Raw genomic sequence first — 14,766 nt, 5'->3', positions numbered from 1 at the left:
ATTGGCCTGAAGGTTTGACGCTGGCGAAGCACAAGAGCAGCGATGTGTCATTGAGAAGAGACACGGCTCTAAGCCAACATGTTCAACAACTTGACCGCTGGCGGCAACCCAGAACGTAAGAAGATCAAAACAGCATATATCAGAAGAAGATAAAAACTTTAGGCAAAAGTTATAATGATCATGGACACAGGAAAGTCTCGCATCAGACTAATTATTGGTCTAGAGATGCAACATCCTGTTTATGACCGAGCCAATTGATGATAGCGCAAAATCCCTTCACTCAAAATGGAACCCAGTGTAGTTATTGGCTGCAACATCGCTCAGAGCCTTATAGTATTTTGGAACACCTCCGAGGTAGATTAAAGGCTCTCTCGGCTTGCCGGGTATATTGTCACCCATATACCTATGTGGCGAATCAGAGGTTAGCATTACTCTCTCTGGAATGAACAAAGAAAGTTTCAAGTTGCCTCCTGATACAACACGGAGATAGTCGGTCAAGGTGATGAGCGCTTTGGGATTCACATACCACTAGAAATAATTAGTAACGTCTCGAGATAACGTTTGTGGAGTCAAAGTTGCTCACAGACTTGGCACCTGGTAAGAGTGTGGCGTAGGCAATTTTCATAATCGTCTCGCGCCATTCTTCCTCTGCTTCTCTCCCTGCAGTCATTTTCTTATGCCCTTCCTGTCTCATATAACCAACAGCGTTGACGATCCAGTCTCCCTGTAGCTGTGCACATGTTGGCCCATTGCAAAAAGCCGTAGGTCCTTGTGGGGCGTACGTCATGAACATGTTGGGAAAGCCAGACACGGTCATACCGAGGTAAGTGTAAGCGCCATCCTTCCAGTGATCACTGAGCGTTTCTCCACTTGAGCCTTGGATGTCGATCTGGCGGAGACCTCCTGTCACTGCATCGTAGCCAGTAGCACAGATAATAACATCAAACTCGTGCTCTTTCTCAGAAGTCTTGATACCATTCTTTGTAATCTCCTCAATAGGATCATTATTGATATCAACAAGGCGAACGTGAGGCTCGTTGAATATCTCAAAAAAGCCTTGCTCCAGAGATATCCTCTTACACCCGAAAGCGTAAGGCTGTTCTATGGGAGCCAGTATATCACGAATTCGGGCGTCGTTAATCTTGGCACGAGTTTTGTCACGCCAGAAATTATATGCCTCGCGGTTGGCGTCGGGGTCAAAGAGCATGTCAATATATGTGGCCAGCCAGAATTTTAGGCTTCCATCGGACCAGAGCATCTCGTATGTCACACGACGGGTTTCGACGTCGTCGTCGAAGGTCTTCCGGCCCAAAAAGCTGAAGTCAAAACCAGGGAAATTCTTTAAGCGCCCACTGAAAACTTCCGGATAAGCCTCACGGGGGTACGCCTGTTCTCCGTTCTGGTAATTGATTTGCTTCATCGGCATGCAGGTATTGATCGATCGTTGAAAGATAGTGAGTTGGCTGGCGTTTGGAGTGAGCTCCGTCGCGATTTGAACACCAGTTGATCCTGTCCCGATAACTGCAATCTTTTTATCCTTGAGGTCAAGCCCTTCGTGTGGCCAATACGATGGGTGAATAAAGACCCCTTTGAAAGACTCATATCCTTTCCAGTCAGGAATATAGCGCCTGGCTGCGAATCCAGTATTCAAAGACAAATATCTTGCCTTGTATATCTCTCCCTCTCTGGTCCTGATAGTCCACTCCGACGTGTCGTCATCCCAGTGGGCAGATTGTACAAAGCGGTCGAAACACGTATCCCTCCTTAGATCCCACCTTTCGGCAACGTAATCAAAATACGCACGAATCTCGGTATGGGCAGGGAATCTCTGCTTCCAAGTCCAGTCTTTCCACAGCATTGGATCATCAAACTCGTAAAGAGGAGTGGTGGTATCAACGCGAGCACCGGGATATGCGTTCCAGTACCATACACCTCCATATCCCAAGGCCGTCTCTAGAAGTTTGACTTTGTACCCCTCATCACGAAAGCGTTTGAGTTGATAACATCCTCCAAAGCCAGCGCCAACTACAACGACATCAAGCTCTATGATGCCATCGCGGCTCAAGTTATCTACTGAAGTGCCAGTTGAACCCATGATTGATCAACATGGCATGTACTGGATTGTTGGCAGCTATGAAAGAACAAGGACGAGGAACATCAATCAGGCCTTCTGACGCCGGTGCCCGTTTTCGAAAAGCAGCATTAACAAATAACCTATGAAGGTATTGATATATATACCAAGGTGCGGGGAATGAATTCTCTCTTTGCAGCTGCGATTGATGAGGGGGGTGGAAGACAGTCGACATGGGTAAAAGGATCGTCCCCCCCCAATGCCCCTTGCGGCTGTGATTGATCATATGTCACACACCTTAGCCAAAGATTGGAGCCCAGGAATGCGACCTGAAGTAGGCGGCTGCATTGATCGTACGTTCATGGAAGAGCAGTCTTTTGTCGCTCCACATATTACCATAGACTTTTGGCATCTAAGTAGAAGTATTCCAAATCGTCGGATGGCCAGAACCACGTGCATGTAGCAAAACATAATTCTATTGGATAATCCTCTGTAAAATGTAATATGTATAGCGCATGTCATGGAAAATATCACGGAAGAACCAAAATTTAGACACCAATCTGAGCATCGACCACCCAAGCGAGCTGTACGAAGAAATACTATTGGGAATGCAGAACTTGTGCCTCCCCAGATACATATTAGAATGGTGGACACAAGCTACCGAACACCCTGAATTGCCAATTGGTGCGACTTTTGCGGGATTCGTTATTTTTGCACATACCAAGCGTCATATTTGGCGGAGAATATAATTAATTGTTGCTCAGCAGGAAGGAAGAAAAAGGAGAAAAGAAATAGAATAAGAAAGGTCGCTTTTACATTGAATAACACGGCAGTCACCCCAGTTTACCACCTACAATAGTTAGTCGTTGGAAAATTGTAATTAAATCTGATTAAAAATATGTGACAGTTATGAGAGCACCCCTGAACATGGAAGCTGATCATACAAGAAAGTCGAGCATGGAATGGCAAAATCACTGCTTGATCACAAACAATAGTGTGATAATCGCGTCTAAACAACAAAGCGAAGAAAGAGTGGATGGGGAGCACCGTCCCGTTTATATGCTGATTGCACGCAAGGCCTCCAGCCACTATGGCTGAGTCATCCACTAGCTAAGAGCTGATCCATGGGCACTGTTTTCTGTCACAAAATACTGTCAGTGTTTCCTAGCCTATTATTAATACTTGACATGAGTTCTAGCTATATCTATGTTTTGCGTTGTGGTTAAGTATAAAAGTGAGGGTGTGTTTAGGTGCAGCTATAATGAGACGGGCTATAAGTGTCCGGCCACTTCGTACATCCACCATTCTGCCTGTGTCCTGGGTGATGATATATATAATAAAATTCCTTCTAGTTAATATCTAATGTCACGCAAAATAATAAGATCTTCCACAATTACAAAAGAGTCGTCACTCGGTGGGTGTCTTTGCGATTGTACTCATGACGAGATAAGTGCTTCCGTCCTCCAGTGATCTCGCCTTCAAAGTTCGTATCCAAGGTAAAAACGATGTTCGGCGCACCGTACCATAGTAGCACATAAGAGAAGACTAGCAGTGTCTGGCCGTTAGTCCACTGAATTTCCCTTTGTGAGGGCCCCACAGAATACCCGAACTCAGTGCAACATTAGCTGAAGACATGTGGCTGGTGGGTGTTTCACATGTTATATACTTGTTGAACTTGTGCCAAGGCGCTAGGATTTATGCTGGTCGCTACGTTCTTATACCTGGTCTGTTCACCCTCCCTCAAAGGTTCAGGCAGTATGCACCGCGGCGAACACATAGGCTTTTCCGGGCGCTGATTCCTACATGGGCGGAGTTAAGCATCCTCTACAACCTTGAAATAGCTCCGCAGGGACCTTGCTTTTCGCAAGCTCTATCGAACAGGCCGACCGAGATCTAATAGCCATAGCTCTTTTGATAAGGATGAACTCCTGGCACCCTCATAGCAAGGTAGCAAAGCAAATGGTGTCCTCGAATATGATAATATTTATTGAAACTAGTGTGATGTTTTACAGCCTCTTTGACTTGAGAACCACGACGCTTACACTATTAAAAGGACACGATAATTTAGTTAGCAAAATCTCATCAAACGACACTGGCATGTTACCGATGCAAACACTAATGTTAACATCGTCCAACAGAAAGATCCTATCATGATGGAAGCTCGAACCATTTCAGCGGCTTGGAAAATTTCGACACCGGCTTAACTTGCAAAAAGCCATCCCCGCTCCTCGAAAACCGCGAACCATTCATAACCCCGCCTTCAGCATTTGCTCGTTGACCACTCTTCGCCAGCGCCAGCAGGGCGAAATGCCCTCCTACTACTGGCCGCGCCTTAAACCCGATATTTTGGCCATTACCAAATGTCTCATAACGATCCGGGAACGGATCAGTGGAGGCTGTAGAGTCGAGCCAGGTAGCCATCGATCTGATGATCATCTCTCTTGTGTTTGAGGAGCTGGTAGCAGCTGCCCATATTTGCCAGTCAGACTTCGTTTGGGTCTTTCGACTGTCGAGGGGAACGCCAAAGACCTGGGAGACTTTCGCATACCAGTCTGATTGCATATTGTAGATCGACTCGTTCACAATACCTATGTTGAGAAGCTTGTCGAAATAGATATTGTAAAGTAGACCCCAGCTAGACGTCCACTGGTAGCTCAAAACGGTATGTTGCCTCGACGGTTCGACTGACAACTCTTCCCAGCCAACGTAGTACTCCTTGGCTTTGGCCGCGTACATGCTCGCGTTTTCCAGGTTCTCGACAACAATTGCCACCGAAGACATTGCCTGCAACGCGATTATGCCTTTAATGGCAAGGTTTGTCTGATTTGCGAGTTCGCCATTGAAGTCATCCGTGCTCATTTGTGAAGCGGGGAGTAACGAGAAGTCGAGAAGGTATTGAGCAGAGTCTGTCAACGTCTTGTAGTGACTACGAAGCCAAGAGATATCACCGCTGAACTTGTAGTAGGCATAGCTCATGAGTATCAAGTTGCCACATTCCTCGACCGGCATGTATTCATCGTCGCCTTTAAGATGGCCAGTTGCATTTGGGAAGTTGCCGCCGAGGTCATGCATAGTATAGTCATTTGGATAGAACGAGTTTTCCCGCATTTCGTAAAGCGGTTGTAGTGCAAATCTTAGTAAATCCGGATTCGTATAGAGAAAGAACGGTGAAGTTGGGTATAGCACATCCATCGTGTTCATGTTGCCTATCTATGAGGTCAGCGTGAATCACCTTGAGCTATTTCCCTGTTACTTGGGAACAAACCATCACTTGATATCTCCTTCATGAAGAGCAAAGGCTCCAGCTCGGTATTTCCTAACGGTTTCTGATACGGCGGGGCCGCAAGAACACTTGCCGCCATAACTTGGCGAGCGGACAAATCGACGATAGCATTGTATGCCTCTGCTTCAGATAGATCAGAATTGGCGATACCGGATTTGTACATAGCTGGTGTGTTGTTTCCTTTCGATTTTACCGGCTCTTGAGCATTTCGTGTCAAGTTATTCATACTTCTGGAGTAGAGCATGTTTATGCCCGTGCGTAACCGATACTGAAAATCGCGTGCGAGCGACTGCGAAGTTTCGAAATCTGTCCAATGAAACGCTATCATGTTTTCCTCGGAATTATAACAATGTTTCCACCAAGGATCCAACTCACTCATACCTGCTTTATGCAGATACTTTGCGACCGGTTCCTGGATGGAGCCAACCGTGTATCGTACTTGCGCACTCTTCACACCATCGAATACATGCAGGTACGAGAATACGGCGTCTTCTCTTCCAAGGCCTTGCGTATCGAAGTTGACATTGTTGTCAAAGGTTGCGTTGACGATATAACTGTACCGGAATCTGTAATCAGTGCCGCTGGCGGCTTTGAAGGAGTCGGCGTTAGTAGGCGAAGTCGTATATGTGATAGCGCCCCATTGAGGTAAATCTGCCCACTCGTGAAACTTGGCAGGTATCCAAGGCTGATATCTCCAGGTATATAATTCGCTTGCAGGTAGAGAATCGTTGAGCATCCTGCCCACTGGCACGCCATTGCTGTGAAACTGCCACTGAACGGGATCGTCATTTGCTCCAAAATCAAGCCAGTTCGCGCTGATATCGCTGTATATCTGTACATCATGCGCGCGACCGTCGTTGGCTTCTATGGTTGTAGTCAGATAGCTCAAGGGAATGGAGGTGCGGCAATAGTCCTCTGGAAGCACCGGAGAAAAGAAGCTGGCCAAGATAGTGACCCCTCCCGCATGAAAGGTATAATTCGAATAATGAGAGTCGAAGTTTAAGCTCAAGGGCACTGCCGGTTGATAATTGGGCGTCTCAGGCAGATTTTTGAAGCCGTTACCCATGTAGCCATATGAAGTTCCATCGACCGTCACAATTCCAACCCATCCGGCTTCAGCACCAGTCCAGAACTTGGGCATTGCATCGTTCAGCCCTCCAGATGACCATATACTTGTATACGGTGTACGGACTGCTAATGGTACCGCTGGTGGCCTCAGAGGTAGATAAGTCATAGCGTCGCTGGTACTGCCATTGTCGGCCGCAGCGCCAATGGCACAAACCATCCACAGTACAAGGCTTGCAAAGATGTAGGCCATGGCTTCGAGAGATATTCAAGAACAAACAAGTTTCTAAATCTCGGACAGTCTGTAAGTTTATAAAATCTTTTTAGAAATAGTTTTCCGCCTGTGAATACCTGCACCGCTCTTTTAAAGGTCCGTTGCCTGTGATGATAAACACAACGTTACCAAAAGTTCAGCATCTGCTCAACATCTGATTCACAACTTGTCATCTAAGGAAACAATATAGATCAATTTGTGTGAGGTATGTAGAGAAGTTAATGGTTTACCAGAAATGGGGCAATACAGACCTACCGTGTGTGTAGAAGCGCCCGTGTCACTTTTTGGCCAACTGCTGTACATGACCAACACGTTTTGTACTTTTATAATTAAGCATAATCTTCCATGAGCGGGATCGGAATCGTGCATGGACTTGAAGTAACTTCAAGTGGTGGACTGATGTTCTGTGTGTTTGTGGCTATCATCTTGCATCCAAGTTCAGTTACACATTTCCAGTGCTAGCTGACCTAAATCAAGTGAAGCTTTCCTACAATTATACTTCTCTGCATTGGACCACATGACAAGAAGCTGCGGCTTCGTGGCCGCTCAAGATGTAACAAGAGACCCGTTGGCAATGCTGTGACAGGAACACGCTTGCACGAAAGGAAGAAGTCTCAGATGGCATCACTACCGTGCCTATTGGCCTGTGCCCGAAACACCACCGTCAACCGTAACCAACCTCTGGAACTTCTCTGCTGTGCAACAAACAAATTCCACGTGGGTGGCCGCTTATACGCTACTCGAATTGATACGGCACCAAACGCATAGGGTAACAGACTACACCGCCCTACTCACAAGGTTCTGAGGTTTGCATTTATTTTCAGCATTTTGGTATACAACACCTTCTGTGTAACTAGCGAAAGCATGTTCATCGGATCGCGGGACACCGCATGAATGACACTGACTAATAACACCTCGTATCCTGCCACCTGGTGGATTTGCAAAGTTTGCTTCTTCTGTTGTCCAATGCTGCTGGAATGAGCCGCCAGCGAACATGTGGGAGCCCGCAGGTTTAGACCAGAGTCAGCATACATGGGAACTTCGAAACGGCCAGTTGTCTATACTCGCCTCCACTTGGCACGCATCCCGTAACGAGAAAGTCTAACCTAAACTAGTCGGTCTGGGACTCGGCCACGGCCATGGACTTATTTACGTCACATTGAGACAAGCATGGACTTTCATGTTAGACACTACATTGTCAGTGCATTATTGAGCTATCGAACATGGCGTCTTCCCTCTAATGGACGCTTTGTCCCTAATTTGCATTAAATGTTTCGAGCGGCTGTCTTAATCGGCATTTCGCAAGAATACAGACTGAAAAGTGGACTTAGACTAGTCTAGTACACAACTCCAGGACCCAGGCGGGAAACGCCAACTGCACACATTGTGGTGAGTTCATATCTAACAGATGACTTCAAGAGTCTACGGCGCGGGAGGAATGTATTCTAAGTTCTGGTTGATCATACGGCGTTGTAAAAGGGAGCGGGCTGGACACCATGGAGGTTGGAAATCTGCACCAGCAGCCACGAAACAGCAGATCTACAACAATACTACTGAGGAGGAGACAAACGATAATGTTCAAATAAAACAGATAGAAGGATCTTCTAGGTGATCGTCTGAGTGCAGCGACAACCGCCTCCGTTACATATATCTCTACACAATAATTCCATTAGTCTTCACCATGGCAATTTTTGCAAACAAAAGCCAGCATGCTACGCTTTTGATGGCCATACAGGCAGCTGCTTCCATGGCGGCACCGACATCTCATAAGCACACAATCGCCAAGCGTGACGTGCTCAACTTCTCATATTCTGGATTGCTATGCTGAGCCATCTGGCGGACGGGCCATTAAGCTGGCAAGTTACTCCAGCATTGCCTCAACTACAGAGTCATGCACTAGCTATTGCTCGGACTACAATTACTTTGGCACCGAGTACGGCGAGCAATACTTCTGCGGCAACAAGATCGCGTCTGGCTCCAGCCCGACAACGGGTTGTAGCATGACATGTGCTGGTGATTCGACACAGATCTGCGGCGGACACAGCAAACTCAGTCTCTACGTTAACAACTATTATGTTCCCCCAAGTGCCTCGGCAACCAAGGGATGGGCCTACCAGGGTTGCCATACCGAAGGTTCCGGCCAGCGGCTCCTTCAGGAGAAGGCATCCTACAACGACAGTATGACCCCCCCAAGCCTGTGCGGATGCCTGCTCCGGGTACCTTTATGCTGGGATCGAGTACGGACGCGAATGCTACTGCGGCAGCTCACTCCACAGCGGGAGTAACGCTTCGGAATCCGACTGCTCGTTTTTATGTCCCGGTGACAAGCGCTCCTTCTACGGCGCCGGAGATCGGCTGACCCTCTACGAGGCCGTGAGGCCTACCAACGTCAGCGGCTACGGCGACGACGTCAACGCCCGGCTGCTCAGCTCGCTATGGTCCTACGGCGACGACATGACCGTCAAAAGGTGCGCGACGGTCTGCAGACAATACAGCTACTTCGGCCTCGAGGACGGCAACCAGTGTTTCTGTGGCTCGTCTTTTAGCCCCACCGCCAGTCCCGTGGCCGAGATCCAGTGCGCGCGCTCGTGTCCCGGGAGCACAACCGAGAGCTGCGGCGACACGAGCCTAATATCGACCTACGCATCCGTTCCCCTCAAACCCCCGCCGTCCAGCATTGCCTCGGTCGGCAAGTTCAACTACAAGTTCTGCTCGAGTGATGCGGGCGAGGCGCGCGTCCTGGCCCGCGACCGCGAGGGCGACAATGACATGACTGTGGAGATGTGCGCAGCCTTCTGTGCCGACTATGATTATTTCGGCGTCGAGTACGGCGTGGAGTGTTTCTGCGGAAATGTTTTCACGGGGATGCAACAACCCGAGGATGAGTGCAGTTATCTTTGTCCAGGTGACGGGTCCGAGTTCTGTGGTGCTGCGAACAGGATCAATGTGTATGAGGCTCCTGTTCAAACGATTACGACGGCCTCTGCTTGAGTCATTGTAAACGGGCGATGGATGCTGTCAATTTCGGAGGTCTACCCTACTTCATGGTTATGATCCTGTCACCAGTAGCTAATTGTTTGACAAATTTTGTCTTGTATTTAGTCTAACTAGCATAAAAACCAACGCTTACTATACTAGAAATTCACTTGCTATTAAAAGCCATGGACGGAGAACTAAGTGATTGCAGAGCTGTAATGTTGACTGTTTATACACCACCACATGAGAAATAAGCAGCCTCGAGACACGACATTGACCAAAGACTTTTGCTTCCTCGTACAATTGCATATTAACCGTCTACTTTCCCTGTAGTGAACGCCGAATCCTTAACCCCGGCACTAGCTCTCCGGGTCGTGGCAAAGGCCCAAATAAAAATCATGACGCTCTTCGAAAGAAGCTCACTAGTGTAACAGATCCAACGCCTCGCCCTTCGCAAGTCACTCTACTTTGGGCGGCACCAGGATACCTATCTGTCATCCTTGAGATGCCCGGAGAATCTTTTGCCGCAGCACGATTAGAAACTCTATTCCATCGATGAGCATGAAAGACTACAATCAAGATTATTCAATCCTCCATAATCTAAACCTGGCGCCACCCATGTGCACTAGTACCTTCGCGGTTGCCGTGTGTAGAAAGTTGGAGGCGGCATGTGAAGCAGCCGAATAGCTCCGGCGGAATAATGAGACGGTTGCACATGAGCTTCCTACGCTTGCTGTTGCGTTCCCGCTGGTATTCCATTCGCCGAGGCCGGTGTGGTGCCCACCGCCGGAGTACCGTTGGTAGCAGGCGGCTGAGGTATCGCAGGTGAAGTTGATTGCGGCTTGGGACTTGGGCTAGGTGTGTTGTAGTTTACAGTACCCGGTACGTTGGGACGGGTGCCTCCTAGGCCGATACCACCAAGGCCAACAGGTGCGGCAGGCGGTTGGCCTTGTCCCTGCATAGGCCGAATACCCTCTTGGACTTTGGCGTGTGCATCAAATCGTGCCTTGGCTTGGTCCATGGCCTGCTTGACTTGATGAGGAGCCAGGGAGGTTTGAAATGAAGTAGCTTGCTGGGTATTCTGCTGGCCTTGGGTAGGTGGTGGGACCGGGGTCTGAGCTTGAGGCGTGCCTGGCTGTGGGTGGTACCGCTGCTGTTGATTTGCTGGCATGGGTGGTTGACCAGCATAGGGTGGTCGCGATGGAGTCGCGTTAGGGTTGAAATTTTGTTGTGGTGCGTACTGAGGTTGTTGGTGAGCTACCTGTGGGGAGACTGTTCGCGGAGGCATACCGGGCGCACCATTAGGATATGGACTAAAGGGTGGATGAGAAGGGGTGTTGGGTTGCTGATGTTGCGGGTACCCAGGTTGCTGGTACGGCGGAGCTTGCGCTGGAGGAGGATGGTTTGGATAACGCGGCGGTGGAGGATTGGCTCCCATGTTGTGGTAAGAGGGTGTTGCTTGATACGGAGGTCGAGGCTGTGGCGGTGTTGCGGCATAAGCATTCGTCTGTGTGTACGACTGCTGGGCCCTAGCCAGATTCTGTGCAAAGTTTTGGTTCCCGCCGTATCCATTGGTGGGTGGCCTATAACCAGTATTGGAGGGCGGTCGCGGTTGCGAGTACGTTGGCATACTGGGTGGCGGCCGCTGCACGGGTGCCGGAGGCCGGACTGGAGTCTGAACACCGTAATATCCTGGGGTTGGGGCTGGTGGGCGAGGACTTGCACCATATTGTCCACCGTAAGCTAGATTGCTTGACGAGCTGGACGAGCGATGCGTGGCAGGTCGGGGTGCGGGGGAGGCTTGCTGAGCGGCCCTGGCACGGGCGGCGGCCTCGTCTTCCTCCATGAGACCCTGGTACTCGTCGGTGCGCACCTCAATCTTAGTGCTAATGTTCAACTCCTCCAGCTTGTCAGAGTGGAGTCGCGCCACGGCATATGGGGGCAGCGTCTTGACGACTAGCGCAAGCTGCGCCTTCAAAGTCTCGTACGTCAAGGTCTCCTCCTCGCTTGGCTGGGCTGGTGTGCCGTTGTTGAGCATGTCGTTGTTTGCAGGGTCAGCGGCATAACGGCTCTGACTAGCGACCGAAGGCAAAGCCAAGTTGCGGTTCTTTTGGAACGAGACTAGCGTCTGAATCATGTCAGACACGTCTTGCAGAATATCATCCACGTCTTGCTCTTCCTTGGACTTCTTGGGGTTGCACATATCCTCGAGACTAGGGTCAATCTTGGTGTCCCAGTTCTCGATGGCATCCTGGAGGATCTCATCGTCCAAAGCAACATCTTCTTCAGTGATGACGGCCTCTTCCACGCTGTCTTCCGGCAGCTCCAACTCAAGAAGGCGATCAAAACTGCGTTTTCCATACTTCTGCCACCACATGGTCTGACTGATCAGGCCGGAAGAGACCATGGCGGCGGAATCATCCTTTGACGGAGCAAAGCTGGAGAAGGCGCCTCGGAACAAGGCATCCATTTCATTGTTCTCCAAATGGGTTGGCGAGGGTTTCCCAATCCCCGCCAGACTCATGGCGCGCTCCCTCTGCTTGGTCATTATCTGGGAAGGGGGAGCAGCATTACTATAATCCAGCCAGCGCCCGGTAGAAATTGACTGACCAAAGTATGAGCCCGAACGGTACTTGGACTTCTCGGTCAATTCTGGGCGATGCCAACCGACCTGGACACCTTTGGTTGAGCTCTTGGGCGCCTTGGGCGGTTGTAGCGAGGGCAGATTACGAGGGGCAGGAAAGAGTTCACCCAAGGTTTTGGACCTCTTATCCTTCTCGACAGCTGAGGGGAAAGAAAAAGGAACAGCTTTGGCGGTCTTGACGCCATTGGGCAGGTTGACCTCCCGCAAGGGTCGAATGGCGCCTTTGGGATTGTCGGGAGTAGCAACGGGTTGTTGCAAGCTCGAGTACAGGTGACGCGGTCTAGGCGCCTCGCCGAAGACTTTCAGAATCATGTTTCCGCTCGCGTTTGATTGCAGATCGCTGGACTGGTCGAGCTCCCGGAGGACGCTAGCCTTCTGGGTAGTGGAGGGATAGCTGACCTCGCGACGGTACAACTCCCGCGCTTTCTGATCGAAGGCGATGGTCTTTGCTATGGCGACGTCGGTGTCCTTGGTAACCTTGTCGGTGTCAAGGTCGCGCAGCTCGGCAAGCTGGTCCTTGAAGGCGGCCTTGATGTCGGCCAGGACAGCATCGAGATGGGCATAGTGGCCCTTGGCGGCCTTGTCGGAGACTGATGGCTGTGCTGAACCATCTTCGGCCTTCTTCCGCTTTGCATCGGGCTCGTCGGATGGCTCAAAGTCTGGCAAAGGGCGTTTCAATATCGACGGACTTGGGTCGTATCTGCACGAGAGTAACAAGGTGTTAGAGTCTGATGATATGCCCCCATGATAGCATCTTGGATGGTGCTGAGGACCGAGGGCCCCGGGACGTCTAACGAGTGAGTGGATGGTACATACCCCTCTAGGACCAGGAGATAGTCGCGAACGACAGCTGCATGGTTTACGGGAGGTTGGGAGCCACCATTTGTGGTGGTGAGTGGCTTCGCATCATCAAAAGCGATGCCGTTGATGCTTGGCTCGCGTTTGCGCTTGATGGAGCTGGCGAAGTCATGTTGCGCATTCGCGTCCGCATCGGCGTGGGCGTGGGCAGCGGCGTGGGCATGCTCATCCACATCGTTCATTTCGACGTCGCGTGAATGCGCAGGCTCGGGGAGGCCATTGGGGAGTGCGACGGCTGGCGAGGCCATAATGGCGGTAATGGGTGCTGTGCCCTCAAGGTTGTGGTAGTTGTCGCTATGCCTTAGTCCCGTCGCGTTGTCGATACTTTTTGGTCGCGTACGGGTTGCTAAGGCGGGTAGGGGGGAAAAAGCGTCTGGTGGTGGATTTGATTGATTGATTGACTGACTGCCTGACTGATCGATTGACTGGCCTTGGACAGTGAGTTGGTGCAAGGACCGCAGGGACCGCGGAAAAAATATGGACCAAATCAAATGAAATCAAACCAAATCTAGCAAGGGAAGGGCAAGGACAGGGACAAGGACAAGAAACCCAACAGTCAGCCTCTCTCTTGATAGTGAGAAATTCATCCAACTCGACCACGAGAAATTTACTCCTCGACTGCTGCAACTCAAGTCAATTGGAAGGGAGCTTTAACGTGATTATTCATTGATTAAATTGAGGGAGTGACTGGGAGGCTGCGATGTGAACAGAATGTAGAGTGAGAATGCGCAGTGTGCCTTGAGCAGCTGTTGGACGCTAGGGCGCTTTTCGGCCTAGCCGCCTCTCGGATTCAAGCGTCGGCAGAATGGTTATTCCCCGGCCCCTCTTTGACCTGCGAATCCTCCTACCGCTTGTGCATACTGTAGATATGTACATAGACCCGACACCTGGACTAATCAAATCAAAACTACGTACATACGCCGGAGATGAAGCTCTGATGCTCGAATTTGATCCTTGCGTCGCCCTCTACCGTACAGTACTCAAGCGTCGATTCTGGGTCTGGCTATGTGCACTTGCGCGTCGTGCCCGTCCAACTCCACCTGAGAGCTGTGTACTTGTTGTATCTCATCGACCATGTCAAGACCAAAGGGCTGCTGCTCTCCCTTGCGGCGCAGATCCCATGCTTTCCAACCAACGACGACCACTTCTACAGGCTCCCATTTGGTGTGTGATGTGATGCGGTGTGATGCTAACAAGCCCACGCTGCTTGTCATGGCATGCCGAACTTTTGATGCCATCTTTCTGGCTTAGCCTCTTGGACCACATGAATGTAATGGCTTGGCCACCTATTCACGCAGAGCCTGCAACTCTCAGTCGCTTGTGAGCTCAGTCGGCAGTTCAGACTAGCCTCTGACGAATTGATCGGCAACACTATATCATAGGTAGCCTATACAGTACAAAATTTGCATGGTGTGACCTATATCAGTAATGGTCTATCAGAACTTTCTTTGCACCTGCCGAAAAAAAAAACACAGAAGATGCTGGAGGCAGTCTTCACCTTTCGATACACCTTACCTCCAACTTCCATCCCGACCTATCAGATGGCAACACGGTTACTAGTCGCGGCCCAATGGTCAAGTCACCTTGTGCTATTC

The 14,766-nt window shown here is 50.0% G+C and overlaps 4 protein-coding genes across 4 annotated transcripts; 1 reads left to right on the top strand and 3 right to left on the bottom strand.

The window, feature by feature from the left end:
* Window positions 1–276: 276 nt before the first annotated feature.
* Window positions 277–2,095, bottom strand: BKA67DRAFT_660811 (cyclohexanone 1,2-monooxygenase-like protein; the record flags this gene model as incomplete). Its single annotated transcript, XM_046107693.1, has 2 exons — window positions 277–528; window positions 584–2,095. 2 exons carry the CDS (start codon window positions 2,093–2,095, stop codon window positions 277–279), a joined length of 1,764 nt encoding a protein of 587 aa, XP_045956320.1.
* Window positions 2,096–3,839: 1,744 nt separating this feature from the next.
* On the bottom strand, window positions 3,840–5,577 carry BKA67DRAFT_572737 (uncharacterized protein). Its single transcript, XM_046103310.1, has 3 exons — window positions 5,338–5,577; window positions 4,210–5,278; window positions 3,840–4,138 (listed from the first exon to the last, which is right to left on the bottom strand). Exons 1-2 carry the CDS (start codon window positions 5,515–5,517, stop codon window positions 4,220–4,222), a joined length of 1,239 nt encoding a protein of 412 aa, XP_045956319.1. The 5' UTR covers window positions 5,518–5,577; the 3' UTR covers window positions 3,840–4,138; window positions 4,210–4,219.
* Window positions 5,578–8,374: 2,797 nt separating this feature from the next.
* BKA67DRAFT_637751 (WSC domain-containing protein) lies at window positions 8,375–9,749 on the top strand (the record flags this gene model as incomplete). Its single annotated transcript, XM_046105701.1, has 3 exons — window positions 8,375–8,485; window positions 8,523–8,826; window positions 8,888–9,749. 3 exons carry the CDS (start codon window positions 8,375–8,377, stop codon window positions 9,682–9,684), a joined length of 1,212 nt encoding a protein of 403 aa, XP_045956318.1. The 3' UTR covers window positions 9,685–9,749.
* A 644-nt stretch (window positions 9,750–10,393) lies between these two features.
* Window positions 10,394–13,419, bottom strand: BKA67DRAFT_660808 (uncharacterized protein; the record flags this gene model as incomplete). The annotated part of the gene is made up of 2 exons (XM_046107692.1): window positions 10,394–13,013; window positions 13,130–13,419. 2 exons carry the CDS (start codon window positions 13,417–13,419, stop codon window positions 10,394–10,396), a joined length of 2,910 nt encoding a protein of 969 aa, XP_045956317.1.
* Between the last annotated feature and the right edge of the window lie 1,347 nt (window positions 13,420–14,766).

This window comes from Truncatella angustata, assembly GCF_020726525.1.
Source record: "Truncatella angustata strain MPI-SDFR-AT-0073 chromosome Unknown BKA67scaffold_6, whole genome shotgun sequence".
NCBI lineage: Eukaryota > Fungi > Ascomycota > Sordariomycetes > Amphisphaeriales > Sporocadaceae > Truncatella > Truncatella angustata.
Note: the sequence above shows the minus strand (reverse complement) of the source record. Positions and strands in the feature narration are given on the sequence as shown.

Excerpts from the sequence above, each read along its gene's own strand:
- BKA67DRAFT_572737 (XM_046103310.1), bottom strand. The coding sequence starts at position 5,517 with ATGTACAAATCCGGTATCGCCAATTCTGATCTATCTGAAGCAGAGGCA. Across the intron at positions 5,279-5,337 it reads TGAAGGAGATATCAAGTGAT|GGCAACATGAACACGATGGA; the intron begins GGTTTGTTCCCA and ends ACCTCATAGATA.